Source organism: Hakea prostrata, chromosome 5 (assembly GCF_041222555.1).
Source record: "Hakea prostrata isolate BN-2017 chromosome 5, UWA_Hpros_2, whole genome shotgun sequence".
NCBI lineage: Eukaryota > Viridiplantae > Streptophyta > Magnoliopsida > Proteales > Proteaceae > Hakea > Hakea prostrata.
Window position 1 is genome coordinate 6,756,999 of NC_142604.1, and position 17,718 is coordinate 6,774,716.

General features: G+C 36.7%; 2 protein-coding genes across 3 annotated transcripts; one reads left to right on the forward strand and one right to left on the reverse strand.

Moving 5' to 3' along the window:
- Positions 1-2,199: 2,199 nt before the first annotated feature.
- Positions 2,200-7,131, reverse strand: PERK5 (Protein kinase superfamily protein). Its single transcript, XM_089155320.1, has 9 exons — positions 7,083-7,131; positions 5,968-6,618; positions 4,952-5,488; positions 4,771-4,857; positions 4,603-4,673; positions 3,931-4,007; positions 3,675-3,822; positions 3,242-3,403; positions 2,200-2,448 (listed from the first exon to the last, which is right to left on the reverse strand). Exons 1-9 carry the CDS (start codon positions 7,129-7,131, stop codon positions 2,200-2,202), a joined length of 2,031 nt encoding a protein of 676 aa, XP_089011446.1.
- Positions 7,132-10,520: 3,389 nt separating this feature from the next.
- On the forward strand, positions 10,521-17,718 carry LOC149014726 (ras-related protein RABG3f). 2 transcript variants are annotated; one of them, XR_016173456.1, is made up of 8 exons: positions 10,521-10,790; positions 11,329-11,355; positions 11,607-11,706; positions 12,919-13,065; positions 13,573-13,653; positions 13,731-13,876; positions 16,144-16,300; positions 16,369-17,718. XR_016173456.1 is itself a non-coding variant. In XM_089155584.1 (8 exons), exons 1-7 carry the CDS (start codon positions 10,738-10,740, stop codon positions 16,208-16,210), a joined length of 621 nt encoding a protein of 206 aa, XP_089011710.1. In that variant the 5' UTR covers positions 10,521-10,737; the 3' UTR covers positions 16,211-16,237; positions 16,369-17,710. The 2 variants fall into 2 exon arrangements, 1 of the variants encoding a protein (XP_089011710.1); XM_089155584.1 differs by having other exon boundaries at positions 16,144-16,237; positions 16,369-17,710.

Consider the following 17,718-nt stretch of genomic DNA (forward strand, 5'->3'; position numbering starts at 1 on the left):
TTAATTCGTCCCTATTGATGCATCACTACACCGCTATTTGTTTTTTTTTTCCTTTTAATTAAATGACAAAATTGACCTTGTAAATGGCGAAATTGACCTTACATATCATTTTCGTAAACATTTTTTTTGTTTGGTAAAAATTTGCGTAAAGATGAAGCATTTAAGGTTTTGCTGGGAGACGGAGAGAGAGGGGAAAGGAAATCGTTTATTGAGACTTGTGATCAACCACACGTCACCTTGAATTGTCGAATAAATCATACACCTGGTCTACAGAATGAACGGTTTGGATTAATCACTTCAGTAAAAATGATTTTTTTTTTGATAAAAAGTGTTTTGAATTAGAAATTGGAAAGAAAAGAGATATTACATCTTCTAAAAACGTTTCCACGAGTATCTTCTAAAATTAGTTTGGACAAGCCACGCAAGAGATTACAAGGGTCTAAGACGGTTTTCAAATATACCATAGCAAAGCTAGCAAGAAAATCAGCACACATGTTAGATTAATGGACATGATGGAGGAACACAACCCTGAAATGTTAGATTAATGGACATGATGGAGGAACACAACCCTGTGAAATCTCTGTTTGATCTCTTGAATATCATCAAAAATATCCTACACCGCCCCAAGAATGCTTAGCGATTCTGCAACGATTCGAATAGATTGGGAGTTAAATTGAATTCGCAAATACACACCATGGTGATCCATGAAGAATTGCTTTTAATTCCATGTTTAGAATATTAGCTTTTAAAAATGATTTGGTCCCACTGATGCATCACTGCACCGTTAGATGTCTATCAAATTTCGTCTTTTCTAAACTGCCGAGATATCAGACAATGTAGACGATTAGACGCCTTGTTATTTTTTCCTTTTAGTGAATGACAAAATTAACCTTTACATATGATTTTTGTAAATATAAAGCATAAGGTTTTGCCAGGAGACAAAGGGTTTTTTCCTTTTTTTTTTTTTTTTTTGAAAACCAGGAGATGAGAGTTCACGTAGAGCATATAAAGAGAGAGAGAGAGGAAAGTTGAAACCGTTGATTGAGACTTTCGATCTCAACTTTCGATCAACCACACGTCACGTTGAATTGTCAAAGAAACCAAACGCCTCTGGTCTACAAAACGAACTGCTTGGATTGATCAGCTCACGGCACACACGGTGTATGCACAACCACCTTATAAAAGTGGTGCCGACATATGAAAAGTACCCTGCACCAAAAAAAAACTGATACGTATAAAGTACTTTTTATTTTATTTTACTAAATAAAGGTGTCAATTCACTATAGTATCAGTAAATCGTGGTGCGCGCAAGCTGGCTCGGATGAACCTCAGTTCAAAAAAAAATATCAGTATAGTATCAATATTTTATACAGTATACACAAACTTACCTTATGCCTTTAATTGAATATCAATAGTACAAGTTTGTAATTTTTTTCATTATTATACCATATTTTTCGGTACAAAAGGGTTCTCATATTCGATTCCGTATTGGTGCGTTATGGTTAATTTTTTTAATCATTTTCTTTATGTCATTACGGTATCATTTATTAAATGGTACAATTATATCAATACTGACACTATACCATTTTATTTTTTTTGTATCAACCATTAGTATAAATTTAGATCCAAGGCATGCAACAGTCTCAAAACAAATGATACAAAGGTTCCTTTGCTTTGTTTTTTGCTATTTTTGGTATAGTTTAATTTATGATTATTTGATCTATAAGCAGAAATAAATGTACTTGAAATGATTTATAACCCTTGTTTTTCATTAATATCAGAAATTTGTAAATAGATCAAGGGCTAAATCAAGAAAATCTAGAATGACCCCTAAAGTCCTAAACTCCTTGTCCATTAAACAGAAAATTCAAAATTCAAAATTCTTCACGAATAATAGAAACTAGATAGGCCTCAATATATAGTTACACACGAATTAGCAATACATATGCATATGGTATACGAAGATAGATTCTGAAACTCCCACAATAATCATTTTCACTTATGAAGAAATTCTTTGAAATAAAACAATGTAGAAATGTAATAGTGATCCTCTTTAAAAGTTGATAGAAAGGAACAATGTTTTCTCATCTCTTTAAGCATAGGAGTTTTAAAGTGCTCATGGGGGTGCATGAATATGGCTCAAGTTACTGATCGCCATCACCATCACTGTGAAAATTGAGGTTGTTTGTTGCTCAATTTTCATAAATTTGTACGTCTAATGCCCATTTCTCTTGAGTCACCACTTGAAGATGAGGGGTGTCCAAACTCTGTGCTTCCTAGATCTCGACTTGCTGCTGCTACCACCTTCCTAGACCTCTTGGTTTCTCCATTATATAAACCTGGATCATAGTCTGAGCCACTGTTTGAGCTAAAAGCAGGGCTTTGTGCAGTTCTTATGGCCTCGTTCATATCATCCAATGAATAATCACCTTCCAATGCACGCACAATCTGCTCAAAAAGAAGATGTAAATAATCGAGAGCCATTAGCAGGGCCGGAGCTTAGATTTAATATTGGGGAGGGCACAAAGTATTGATATTTTACACAAAGCACAATGACTTTTCTACTTGTTGTCTTTACGGTTACAAATTTTATCCAATCGGTTGGGGGGGGGGAAATCAATATTTCATACATTAACACATAGAAGGCGGGTCAGAGACGAAGTGTGAATATTTCACACACATGGAATGACAGTCAAATAAGAAATTTCAAGGGGAAGAGGGAAAATTCATAAAATTGGAGGGGAGGGGGGGAGCGCCATGGTCTCCAACCGTAGGGTGGGTAAATCTAGACTAATACCCTGTCCATTTCTCTTGTAGATTTGTGACATGTGTCCCAACATCATATCAAAAGGTTGAGGTCTATTTACAAGTCACATCATTTTTTTTTAATTTAATCACAATTCTTTGATGTGACTTATAAATGGAATCAACCATTTGATTTGATATTGGGACATATGTCATACATCTACAAGGAAATGGATGGTCCTTGTCGGATAATCTTCTGGGTAGATCTATCTCTGGCCATTGCTCATATGTTAGTTTATCATTTGTCAATTAACAATTCATGGGTTGTGATCTAATGATATAATGAACTTTGTAAGCAAATCAATCTACTTTAAAGCCTAACATTTCTGAAAATAATAGTTGAAAGCAACAGACTGAGTATTCCAAACTCAATACCGAAAGTGTTAGCAGCCATGGTTAAATCTGAAACCTTAGCACATAACACAATTTTAATTACCTGGCTCATCTTTGGACGTCTCTTTGCAGAATGACGAATGCTTGCAGCTGCACAAGCTACCATCTGATTCATTTCATGTCGATCATAATTGTTCTCCAAGCGTGGATCTACTAACTCATCAAAGTTCCCATCTTGCAAACCTCGTGTCATAAGAGGCCTAGCCTGCTCTCACATATGCAAAAGATCTAATACGTAAGCTATTAGGTAGAAAAAGGTTTTCTGTTGTGCATAACAGTGCCCCTATTATAGAAATTAAAATTAAATAGAAAGGTATAGAGGACTCTTTTTTTTTTTAGATATATAATTAAAAATTAGCATTTTTATTTCGGTCTTCTATTATAGGTGCATTGTTGTGCATGGCGGAGGATTTTTTTTTTCTTCCAGCTATAACTTCCTTTAATCAGTTATTTAGGCATTGAGTAGAGAAACAAACCCAATCTGCTAGACTATCTTCCATGTATGAGTTTGTAGTGTCCACTGGTGGTTTTCCTGTAATTAATTCCAACAACATGATACCAAAGGAGAAAACATCAGATTTCTCAGTTAGCTTTCCACTCGATGCATACTCTGGTGCCAAGTACCTGCCAATATTGCCATGTAAATGAAAATTCTCATCAGAAAAAAAAATTTCCAGTTTTTTTTTTTTTGGTGTTATTTAGCATCTAAATAGATTAGTTCATCACTCTTACCCGAAGGTTCCCATAACACGTGTGGAGACATGAGTGTAATTATCGGAGGATAGCTTAGCTAGTCCAAAATCTGCCACCTGCATCAATATTATGTGAATTAGCTCAAGAAAACCCATGAGCTCTTCAAGTCCAGATTTTCTATCCATCAGGGTGATGGGTAGAGGTCTAGCTATGCTTCTCTTATGTTTCTTTACCATACAATTGGGGTGAGGTCTATGTGCGATTTACTAGGAAACCTATATTTCATTCATTTCATCAGCATTTAGAGATGGGTCCCACTTATTGTGTGGTGGGGAATTGTGAGAGCAGCACAGACCTTTACCCGTGAGTTTAGATCACCTTTCCATCACGGGAGAACAATGTATTCCCCGAATACTTTTAAACCACACAAAATGGTAGGGTTCACTTATAAATATTGAAAAGAAAAAAAATCTCAATGGGGTCCTACGTGGGGTCCACTTCCCCTGTGTGATTCAAAAGCATCAAGGGAGCACATTATTCTACCCTAGCGGGAAGCTGATCCAGACTCTTTACCCGTCAAGGTAGAACATCCATACTCAAACTTCATTTGGGTAAGTTCTTTTTCCCCTTTTTTTTTTTTTTTTTTTTTTTTTTTTTCCAGTTCAAACTCTTTTGGGTAAGTTACACATATGAAGATGAACAATCACATACCATGGCTTCATAATTATCATCCAACAGAATATTAGCAGCTTTAATGTCACGATGGATAATGCGAGGATGGCCTGTAAGTAGTCAAATTATTAGAGAGAATTGTCTACCAAACAAAATTATTAGAAAGCATTCCCTTCTTAGACATAGAAATAGAGAGAGATCACATACAATCTTCATGAAGATATGCAAGTCCTTTGGCTGCTCCCAATGCAATCCGAATCCTTGATGCCCAATCCATGACAGGGCAGCCAGGTCCTAAAATCAAAAATTTTAAAAATTTAAGAATGTATGTGATGATTTGATAAATAAATAGTGGGTTGGAAGAGCAGAAGGTAGAGGAAGAGCAAACCATGAAGGTGGAACTCTAATGTCTTGTTGGTGACAAACTCATAAACCAACATCCTTTGCCCACCAGCTATACAATAGCCAACCAGTGATACAAGGTGACGATGATGGACACGGCTGATGATATCGACCTCTGCTTGGAATTCACGTTCTCCTTGCCCACTGCCTGTCTTGAGGCTTTTCACCGCAACAATCTTGCCATTAGCCAATACTCCCTTGTGCACATAACCAAATCCACCTTGACCCAATAAGTTTTCTTGAGAGAACCCATTTGTAGCAGATGCTAGTTCATCATAGCTGAATGTGCTCTTATTGAATCCAAGGGCAATGTTTGGAGATGGTGGTGGCAGAGGAGGATGGTGTGGGCCTGAGAAATTGGAGCTCATTTCGCTACTAAGCATTCCTGGTGGTGGTGGTGGTGCATGCCAACCTCCTCCTCCTCCCATTCCTGTTGGTGGTGGTGGTGGCATCATTCCATGTTCCATTGATTGTTGCCAATTTTGATTTTGATTTTGACCACTAGTATCATAATATTTATTGCCTCCTATGTAGAACAGAGTAAAATATTAGAAACTTAGAAACTGAATGAAATAATTAATTCATACTAGGAGAAATTGTGTTTGGATCACCTCCCCGTTAGGGCAAAGGTGTTTTTAAATCACAAAATAAAGTTGGGGCTCACGTGAAATCCATTAGTGGTCCCACGTCTGATTCATTTTGCTAGTATTCACAGGTGGGTCTCACTATCATGCTTGGAGCAGCTCTGCTCCCAGCTGCACATGATCCAGATCCAATTTGGGGTCCAGAGTAAATCTGGATTATTGAATAAACACTTCATTCAACGGTCCAGATTTGCTCTGGACCCCAAATTAAATATGGGTGGTAGACTGCTGGGAGCAACGCTACTCCTAAGCAAAATGTGTCTCACTCCTATTGTTCTGGTGGAGAAGCGTCATGGTAGAACCTACCTCTCCCTTCACGGGGAGGTGATCCAGACTTGGAGAGATTAAGGTCAAATACCTTTGCCTCCTAGTTGACCAGATTCTGCATAATACTGCATCGGATCATGTGGTCTTCTCTTCTTCTTCCTCTTGCAGCATACTATGATCATAGCCATGATAATCAGTAATGCTAACACACCACATGAGACTCCTATGACAATGGGGAGTTTGTCACTGCTGGAAGAGGAGCTTGAACTTGAAGATGGCGGTGGTGGAGGTGAATTTCCATTGGATGGAGGTGGTGGAGGTGGCGGTGGCGGTGGTGGTGGTGGCGAATTGCTTCCATCTGAAGGTGGTGGAGGAGGGGATGATGATGAACTAGGGGGTGGTGGGGACTTGGAAGAGGAGGATGGGGGTGGTGGGGACTTTGAAGAGGAGGATGGGGGTGGTGGGGACTTGGAAGAGGAGGATGGGGGTGGAGGTGATGACGATTTTGGAGGTGGTGGTGAACTTGATGATGAAGGAGGGGGAGGTGATTCAGACGACGATGGCGGCGGCGGCGGTGACGATGATGACGTCGACGACGATGGAGTTGGTGCGGTGGATGAAGAAGAATTAGTAGATGGAGCAGTCACAGGGGACGAAGCCATTATGCGAATGAAGAGCTTCCGGCCAAGATTGACGTCAGATTCCGCCGGAATGCTCCACTCGTCCTGCAACTGCTCGTACCCTGCTAAGTCAAAATTAAATTAAAATTATAATATTAGCTAGCAAACACGAGTACACGAAAAAGAAAAAGAATAAAACCTTTACCCAAAGTAAAGAAAGGGGGAGAGAAAAAAAAGTAAAAGAAAAGATTGGTTGTCTAAAGGGGAAAAAATGGAAGACCCTTGAATCGAAACATCATTTCTTATGTGTATAGAAGCTCTGCAATCCTTCAAAAGACAAAACCCAAATCTTATCTGCTAAAGTGCATTCATGCATACATCATATGCTTAAATATTTACTCCCATATGATCAATTAATTAACAAAAATGTATTGTAGTCTTTACAGGAAGGATAGATGGAAAGAGGAAGACACATAAAGAGAGAGAGAGAGAGAGAGAGAGAGAGAGAGAGAGAATGAAGAGGGAGAAGAGATGGAGCAAGAGAGAAAGAACAAGACCTGAACTAAAAAAACGAAATGGCTCTCAAAGGAAGGAGAACAGCAGAGGGAAAAGAGTCTGCATTGTGATAGTTGCATCCTAGAAAGAGGACCCCTTCCCTTCCACCAATCACTTCCTACCCGAAAGGAGGTAACATTGCAAAAATTCTATTTTTGATAATATGGATCTGCACAGTCATATTTCTTAGGACCACAAAAGCCGTCTAGTGGAAAAACTTTGAAAAAAAAAACATACACACCTATCTATGTGGAGTGTCTCTCTCCTTTGTGTGGTTGTCTCGTCCTTCGTTTGGTTTGAATCTATTACTTTAATTTGTTGAGCTTTTACCTATTCTTTTCTTTGCGATGTTTACGGGATATGCTACATAGATGTCCTAACAAATGGCATGGCTCTCCACCTTTGTCGTGCTTGTGCATTTGTAATGACGATGGCCACTAGAAAACTCACGTGGTTATTTTATTCAGATGGTCGGTTTGGTTCATTACATTGACCTATTGGTTGGGTGGTCTACATGGATTGTTTAATAGTTTAAGGAAAAGTAATTACAAAGAAAGAAAGATGCATTGGCGAAAGTCGAACCCATAATCTCTTCACTAAGAGGTGTGTCTTACCACTCAAGCAATTATATGTTGACAAAATGTGAGTTTTTTGTATGTAAATGGCTTTATTTTTCTTTTTTTTTTTTGTAATTTGAATCTATAAAATGATCAAACCACGACCCCAACTAAGATAGACTCTAAAGAGAAGTGCCCCATTAAATGGTAAAAATATAACATTTTGCATTTGAAGGAAAGTACTAATTTCATCCCCTACAATTAATGTGTCTAAACTTCTCTTCCATTTACATGTTTTCACCAATACCATATGGCTTTTACAAGGCATGAACTCAATATGGTGGAATTTATCCTTTCACTTATTTATGCTGGTTGGATAAATAAAACTTATCTTAAAGAAAAAGAATAAATTTATTCAGATTGCATAGAGCTCAAATACAATCTACATGCAAAATGACCATCCATACCCTATATTTGGATTCACATCGTCTGTAATTCCTTTCCCTGCAATTCCCAGTAATTCTCTCATGGGATTGTGCCATGTGGGATTTAAGTAATCCAATGGTTAGCCAATTTAAATTAAATTTGTATTTTATTTAAACTCACCCATAAATTTGAATTTTATTTAAACTCTAGTTTGTTGGATAACCTTTGGATTACTTAAATGCCACATGGCACAATCCTATGAGAGAATTACAGGGAATTGCAGGGAAAGGAATTACAAACGATGTGAATCCCTATATTTCCCTCTAAAGTGGCACAAGGGTGATCCTACTGACTCTCATGCATGCTTGTGTAAGGGCTTGCTTGACCTTTGGATTACTTAAATGCCACATGGCACAATCCTATGAGAGAATTACAGGGAATTGCAAGGAAAGGAATTACAAACGATGTGAATCCCTATATTTCCCTCTAAAGTGGCACAAGGGTGATCCTACTGACTCTCATGCATGCTCGTGTAAGAGCTATGCAAGCAAGCCCAAATACAAGAAATAAATATCAATGTATAAATGAAGTATAAGAGACACAAGTCATATCTAATTATTTATTTTTCTTCATGATTACCAAAAAAAAATTTATTTTTCTTCTTGAAAAAAAAAGAGTAAATTTCACTAACACTTCAAAATGGAGGCCTTTCAGACGATGCTTATTATAGGGATATTTTTAAACAGTGATTTAACTATTTTCAGTGATAAATTTGACAAGTATATCCAATGAAAATCCAATTTTGGGGTCTCTATGTTTTTTAAACATAAAGTGGAGTGTTACCGTGTTAGTGCTTTAAGGCCTTCATTTTGGGATTGCAGTGCAATTTACTCAAAAAAAAAAAAAAAGAAAGAAAGAAACTCATGTGCATTAATGTTTCTTCTATCCCTTGTTGAGAGATTTCTATATAGAGTACATGCTACACATGTATCATAAATCTATACTGAATGTAATATTGATACATAAATTTCTCCTTCAACTTTGCCACATCCATAAATGTAATTTTTTTTTTTTAATACCAAAGAAAAACAACAGATCTTGAGGGAGGGCAAGGACAGAGTTGATATAAATTTCTCCCTCGGTTTTGTGGGGTCTGCAATATAACGTTGATGCATAGCTGAAATCGAAGGAGAAAAAGGGAGGCTTGGGACTTATACTTTGAGATTCAACAAGAAAATATCTCTTTGCGAAATCAATTCTTGCTCCCTTATCTTTGGAATTGGAAGGAGAAGCCCTCGTAGTTCGCATTGGCCTGTTGGAAGTTTTTGCCGAGTTCTATGACTTATGGGAAGTTTTAGTGCATAAAGTTTTCGCCTAATCATTAAATAAATGCTTAGTTGCAAACGACTAACTCCTCTTGGTGAAAATGTCATGGGTTTGATGTCTCGAATGGTATATTTAATGAAGATGTAGAAGAGGTGCGTCTAAGTTGACCTAGATGAATATCAAATTTAGAGGGAAAAAACAAGTTTTTTAAGAAAATTACATTTGTACCTATGTTTAAACCTCTTGTAATAGATTCTATTACATTCACACTTCTTATGTTTTTTAATTATATTATAACCACACCCCTATTACTACAAGGTTACAACAATAGAGTTAAGTGATGAGTCAGAATATACTATATATTCAAAATGTCAATATTATTCTCTTTAAAAAAAAAAAGCCCCGAGAAATAGGCTGCCGAAAATATTGAAACACACTTTTGAGAAATAAACTCTTGAGATCAAAATTTTGACCATATTAATTGCGTAGCACTTAAGCACGACCTCGATGATGCAGAGTTGCCACAAAATATTCTATGATTCTTTTATCTTATTAAAAGTCGAATATCTTAGTTTTGAAAATTTTAATTTTAAAGTTTTTTTTTTTTTTGGTAAGAATTTTTAAAGCTTACATTAAGATTCACTAAGGCTACATTTATTTGCTGGAATAAAGGTGGGGAGGAAAATTTATTCAAAAAAAAAAACTAATTTTCCTTTAAATCTTAAAAGTGTATATTTTGTTGTTGTCTGGGGTGGAAAAGTTAGAGAGAAGTTAAGGAAACTTGTTTGGTAAAACTTGTTTGGTGAAGTGGCAATCCAACTTTCCTACCCCAAACATTTTTAAAACCCCACAAAATGTGTGGGACTTTGTGAAAAAGTAAAATGTGGGATCCACAATTAACATTTTTCTACAAAATCCCTTCATTTTTTTCTCCTTAATTTTACTATACATGGGACCCACATATTTATTTTTTTCTACTCTTTTTTTCCACCCTACAGCCAGAAAGTAATTATGTTTTTTTAGACTCAAAATCAAGACTAAAGTTGGTCAGGTACAACTTACAAGGGGACGTTTATAATAAAACAATTTTAGAGGGTAAAAAGTAATTATCTGTATATTCAGTAATTGTAATTTTCTTAAACCTTCCCGGCTTCCCCCGGTTAACCACTTCATGCAAAACGACTCACTTTTGCATTTTCGAACAGATCAAAGGGTTTTCAGGGGAAAAAGGGGCAAAAATTTTCAGGCAACGAAGCTCTGGATACGTAAAGGAGTCACAGAGGAGAATTAGTGAAGAACTTTGAAGACCTAACCCCAAAGGAATCGCTAAAAGAGGGAAAGAAACAGAGAAGAAAGGGAAGCAGTGAAGTCTGAACAATGCCTTCCCGAAGAAGGGCGCTTCTGAAGGTCATAATCCTTGGTGACAGCGGGTGAGTAGAACTTTGATCTTGCTTAAATTTAATAATTCTCCCTACTCCATTTCGGTTTGATCTCTAATCCTAGGGTTTTCCTGACAAATTAAGAGGATCTGTCGAGATCTTGGTTTAAATTTCTTAAAGCTTTACTTAGTATTCAGTGACTCGACTATCGCTGTAGTTGGAGAAGAATAAAAGTTTAGGATATTCTATGTACACAGAAATGCTTTGATAACAAAATTTTGATATTTCACCCCTCTTTTCTAAGTTGATTTACCTCAATGAAGTTTATCTTTTTTCTTTCAAAGTTATTGCACCTCAATGAAGTTTATTTAATTATCAATCGGAACTTTTTGGAAATTCACTTGCTTTTGAACGAAATATGGCGTAAGCTGGATTGCGTTTTTCTTTACGGAATCAACTTAGTTTGTTTTCTGTTCTTAGATGATTTTCTTCTATCATTTCGAATACTAGTTTATATAGATTGTAATTATGTTAGCTCGTTTGATTGATTTTTCTCTTCGTTGGATTTTTTATTCTATGTGATATGCAGGGTTGGAAAGACCTCCTTGATGAATCAGTATCCTTAAGTCAATTGGTTTGTTAATGTCAGAAAGACACTTTTAACTTTAATCCTTTTGCCTGCACTAAATTATAAGATAAAGCTCGGGTTTTTGCTTTTTGGAACTAACGAGGTTTGTATTGTCAGAAGACCTTTTAACTTTAGTCCTTTTGCCTTGACTCCCTTTCCTCTTTTTGGAACTAAGTAGGTCTCTGAAAAAAAAAAAGAAAAAGGTTTGCTCTTGTTTTCTGTTGATAGTTCAACTTCAGATATGTCAACAAGAAATTTAGCAATCAATACAAAGCAACCATTGGGGCTGACTTTCTAACAAAGGAAGTGCAATTTGAAGACAGGCTCTTCACCTTACAGGTGGGTCATTTGTGGTTGATATGGTACTGAAACTTTTAACATTTTTATGCATGAAATGTTGATAGAGCTCAGTTTGTCCATCTCAGTCAGTTTATGTCCTTTGCTTATAATTCCCTTTGCTTATAATTCTTAATTGATAGTCCAGACACTTTGTGATGCAATGTTTTTAAATTGTTATTATTACTAACGATGTGAGGTTTAAAGATTAATCTCCCAGACAAGATCCCATGGTAACTAAAATTACTCTACATGAAGATCTAAAGTATGGGAGTCAATCACAAGCATGTAGAATAATAGGATGGGAGAAATACAATCGCTAGATCTAAAGTAATTTGAAAAGTTAGCAAGCCTCTGGAAACTAGATTAGGAAAACTCAAATTAATTCTGAATTAGAAAGTCTGCTGATGATGGAGATTTAAGGTTGCAGTGGTGATCAGATATCAGGATGGACCTGAAATAGGGTCTAGTTCTTCTCTTAGCTTTTGAAATTCCCAAAAGATGGGCTAAATCTGGATGACGGATCAGCCTTTAGTAGTAGATTTAAGGTACAAAATAGAAGCTTAAAATGGGGAACCTACAGATTACTGAAATCAGAGAGTAGTGATGGGAATAACTGTAGGGATTGAAGAGCAACATCGACAAATTATCAGCATTTGATACCAAAAAAATATATTTCAAAATCATACAGAGATAGCAATTGATTGAGAGAACATAACCAATAGCTGAACACCAAAACTGACCATGAACAATCAAGAAAAAAATGTAGATTTCCCACCTCATTCCAGATGAGAATCTCAATCCGTATCAGTTTTCCAGACAACCTGATTCCTTCAGAGATTTGCAGAGCAAATCTAAATTCGTTGCATTCAAAGAGGCAAAAATAACTCAGGTCTCGGCTCTAGGAATGCGTCATTTGATCATTTACTACTGGTTAGTTTTCTCCTTCCTGTTGTTGCTGAGAGAACCCGGTAGAACCACTTGATCTTCCTCTTTATCCTGGAATGATATGAGTCTTTGGGCCCTAATTTTATTTCAAATGCTGTACACATTCAGCTGTGAAAGCAGCTTTTTAATTAAATTCTAGTATAGTAGCACCATGTCTATTTAACTATCAAGAGGTATTTCAAATCCTCTTATTCGACTTCTTAGAAGATGGAATATTTATCATGGAAATTTTGATAATACCTTTGATCTGTGGTTTTTCTGTCACAGATATGGGATACTGCTGGACAAGAAAGATTCCAAAGCTTAGGTGTTGCTTTCTACCGTGGTGCAGACTGTTGTGTTCTTGTATATGATGTCAATGTGATGAAGTCATTTGAGAATCTGAACAATTGGAGGGAGGAATTTCTTATTCAGGTATCTTATCACTACTTTTTTGCCACCATAATTTTTGCTGTTATTGTGATCTTGGTGGTTTTCTCAGAAGTTAGGGAGTGTTTTGCAAAATTTCCAGACCTTATATTGTGGATGGCCATATGTGCCATAGATTTGCAAAGCAATTAAGAAATTGGAATCTTGTCTACACAGAGTATTTCTTAAAAAAGAAGGACGTTTGCAATTGTATATCATTCAGATCTTATAGAGCAACTTTCGCAAACCAGAACCACTTCTCAGTAGTTGTGACTTCTTTGCAAAATTTCCAGACCCTATATTGTGGATGGTTATACATCCCAAAAATTTGCCAAATAATTAAGAAATTGGATTCTTGTCTTTGAATGGATTATTTCTTCAAAAAGAGGCTATTTGCAATTATATATCAGTCTGATCTGATAGGGCAACTTCTGAAGACCAGAAGCCCTTAAACACTCAATTTCCTCCATGTTTAATTCCTCGAGGAATGGCGCTGACATGGTCATCTTTCAGGCAAGCCCTTCAGACCCAGAAAACTTCCCATTCATCGTTTTGGGAAACAAGGTTGATGTGGATGGTGGAAACAGCAGAGTGGTAAGTGATTATTTTCTTGACACTGTTTAAGTTTTTCTCCTCAATGTAAATGGTTAGTTTTTCATTCACTTTTTCAGGTTTCAGAGAAAAAGGCGCGAGCTTGGTGTGCGTCAAAGGGGAATATTCCATACTTTGAGACGTCAGCGAAGGATGGCATTAACGTAGAGGAAGCTTTCCAAGTCATAGCAAGGGATGCCCTAAAAAGTGGGGAGGAGGAAGAGATGTAAGTTAATGCTTTGTCTTGACTTATACGGAGATATTTAGACGGACAACATGTATGTGTCTATTATGGCCCTCTTAAAAAATTTGGAGTGAGCAATTGTTTTTTTAACCTTTCTGTAGTATACCACTTTGGAAGTAACTCGATACCATCCAAGTGGATGATCGTAATCATTGTGCTCTACCTCTTGAATTAGTTTAATAGATTGGGGCATGCATTAATACTTCTGCTTATTTATGAGGTCTTTTGAGTATTCTTAATTAATAACTGCATCTTTATTGGCATCGTGTTGCAAGAAAGTATAGTTGAAGTAGTAATTTTACCTTGTATTCATGCGGGGATAAGTTGTAGTGCATGGGTATTTATAGATAGCTTATGTAACAAGCTTTATTTAAGGACAATCCAGATCTCTTATATAGCCATGTCAGACACCAGTTCATAGTTTAAGGATGAGGGTTGGGCACTGAGCTCACTTTCCTCAAGCTAGTGTCATCCACTGTGGGATGGGTTGGGCAGGGGTGACATTTCATTGGAAGTCAGGGGGGACAGACACATGACTAGGTGGCCCAAGAAGATGCTCAGCCTTTTCTCTTGTGATGTGGGTAAGTCACTTAAAAGGGTATATTTGGTGGAAATAAGCCTTGGGTTAGCTGATTTATTAAGTAGAAAAATGCGAAGAACTTCACCGAAAGTAAAAATATTGGGTCAGGAGTACGAAAGCGAGTCTCACTTCGTTGTTCTAGTTAGAATCTTATTTTGTGCCTGTTTTCTTTGTTGGTTCACTTTCTACTAAATTTAGGACTGCAAGTTAAGGATTGGATTAGGTCTTTTTTTGTTAGTATCCAATTTCATTTAAGTTTGTAAAGGAGGTCAGTATTATACACTGATTGGTTAATGAAATATTGGGTCTAGCCTTTGTGAAAATCCTGACATAGGATGTGTGAGATGCCTCAGCTGAGGTAGCCGACCCATCCCATCCCCAATTCCATTCCTTTATCCCCTTCTATTGATTTTACCATGCAAATCTCAAGCTGTCCAAGATTGCTAGAAAATTTTCTGTAAGTTGTTCCCATCAATCTTTTGGGTTTTGTTGTTGCTGCCAAGTCCAAGATCTATCACCATTGCAGGGATCAGTTTCGTGTTGTCAGTTCTTGAAGGGACCTTTCAAAACCTTTAGTGCTGATCTGTCTTCTTTTCTTTCTACGAATCCCGATCTTCCAATTGATTTATCGTTCTACAGCCACAACATCATTCAACTTCAATTGCAGCTTCAACATGTTATTACTTTGTGGGATTTTCTCTCTTGGTTATCTTCCTATATTTCATCATTCTTGTTCTTTTGAGATCCCATTTTTCACTTTGAATGCCAATTCTCTCCTTTCTTGTCCTTTGGGGATTTTCCATTTGATCCTGCCTGGGTTAGACCTATTCTGGTCCTAGTCCGAAATTACCTTGAATCAGCATAATTATTCTTCCTGTTTCTCCTGGGCCCTTCTAATTCTGACGGATGTTTTTGTGAAGTTCCAAATGTCATCTGCGTGATTTTAGGGTGTCATCAGTCAAAAATCACCGACATCTGGTAAAAGTGGAGCCATCCTGCATTGGCTCCACAAATCTCCCTGTCAATGGTTATCTGAAACTCTGAAATTTGAAGTTGCAAGTTGGTCGCTGATATTTTTGCCCCGACGGTTATTACTTCTCAAAGAGAGCTTTAAAGCATAAATTTACTATGCTGCATGAGTTATATTTTATCTTCTGCCCTCAAAGGAGGATTGTATTTTTAAAACAGTATCTTTCAAAAATTTCGTATTTTATTTTCTCCAAAAATAGGGAGGGGAAAAAAAGTGGAAGGTGAGAAAGGCTGGTAGTTAATATTTGCATTTGTTTTGTTTTTTGTCATCATTTTACTTATTTACTCCCAGTGAAATGATTCGTCTGTGGACCTTGGTTGTAAAAGCTTGAAGTACTAACTTTATCATTCATTAAAATTACTCTACCATTTGAGTTTAAGATACACTTGAATGAGCCAATCCCACCCACTGGGAGAAGGTTTAGTGACTAATAAAGTATTTGATAGTCCATGGTAAGCCACTTGAGATTCTTGGTTTATGGGGGATTATATTTCTAATTTATCAAATTGAGGATATCAGTAATTTTAAATCTTGCTAGATGAAGACTGGGTTGTCTTTGAATATATTGAAACATTTGCCATGTACGTGACACTGATGACAAATCTTTTTCATTCTTCTTCATGACTGGCACAATGATAGCTACCTGCCAGACACCATTGATGTTGCAAGTGGGAATCAGCAGAGGTCAACAGGATGCGAGTGCTAGATTTATTTTGCTCATGTGATTTGTGAAGTACGTGATCTGAACTCTTATTTTGATACAACAGCAACACTTATGAGGAATCATTTACTATAGGTATTTTTGGCCTTTCATCACTCTTATATCCTCAAGAGGTTCTAATGTTAATGAAACATTTTGTGCAGGAAATGAACCAGGCTCTTATGATTGTTGGATTTGGTTGTTTGATGGCTAGGCGAATTCTTGTTTAAACTAAGAGGTGCCACATTTGGATATTATTTGAATATTTATTGCGTCTTTTAAGAAATTCACATGGAACTGGGGAAACAACATCCGCGATTGTCTCCAAATATAGGTACAACTTGATTCCAATGTCCAGTCAAACAGAAGCAGTGAATGGTTGGTTTTATTTGATGTGGTGTTCTCTGGTGAATCGTTTTGTTTTTGGTGGTTGTTCTATGATTGGTCAAAGAACCCTAGTAGATTTGCTCTGTTGTATCTGTATATTTAAATAAGTTAATTGATTGATTCTGGTAAAATTCTTCCGAATGTAATTAGATCAAATTTCTGAAATGTGGTAGAATTCTTACAGGATTGAAAGCTTGTTTGATTGCGACTGGGTTATTGTCTGGATTACCAAAAGAAAAGGGGGGAAAAGAAGCTGACTCTTGGATTGGTACGTATTCAACGATATCTATAGAAGCAATAGGACGTTTTACCTTCACAAGCTTCCCAGAGCCTTTGCGTATGTGTAGCCTCTTGATGGCTTTACATCTTTTCCCCTTTTCCTTCCATATCAGATTACAGGCCCCGGAAAACAGTCAAATCACCTTTTAAACTTTGTCTTAACCAAAAAAACTAGAAGAAGAAAAGCCCTGGTGATGTTTTCTTTGAAATTTAATTGTTGATAACAAAATGTCAGTCACTTCAAGCAAAACAAAATTGTGGCTAAGTAACAATGGCACTACTGAAGTGAAAACCACTACTGCTCATGAAGTATTCTTCTTCACAAGTTTAAAGACACCAATGCAACATCAAGGGTTCATATCCGTATTTCATTTGAGTTATAACCATATGTCAAAATGCTATTTTAACAAGGGCTTGGTCCATATGTCCTACCACGTACTCATAAAGCAATATATTTGCTGTTATTCTACTACCACTTGGTTATATTTTTGAGTCAAATACTTCGACACATAATGGACCAAATTATAAGGCATAAAATTCTGGGTCCATGGAAGATACAGGAGATTATCTCTTTAGTGAAGTGTTTTGAGTAAATTTAGGACATTTAATAGCTACACAGAGTTCTACTTTGAATGTATTAATCATAGTCTGGTCAGTATCAGTGTTTAAGTCCATATGTGAGCAGTTTGAACTCTGATAGAGGAGTTCTTAGGGGAAAATACTAAACTGAAACTGCATCAAATGGTGCATGGCTGGGATCACTGCTGTGCTGTGGATACTCCTGTATTGTCAATAGGACCAATACAGGCCTCATTCTAGATTATCTGCCCCATCAGTTCATGAGAAAG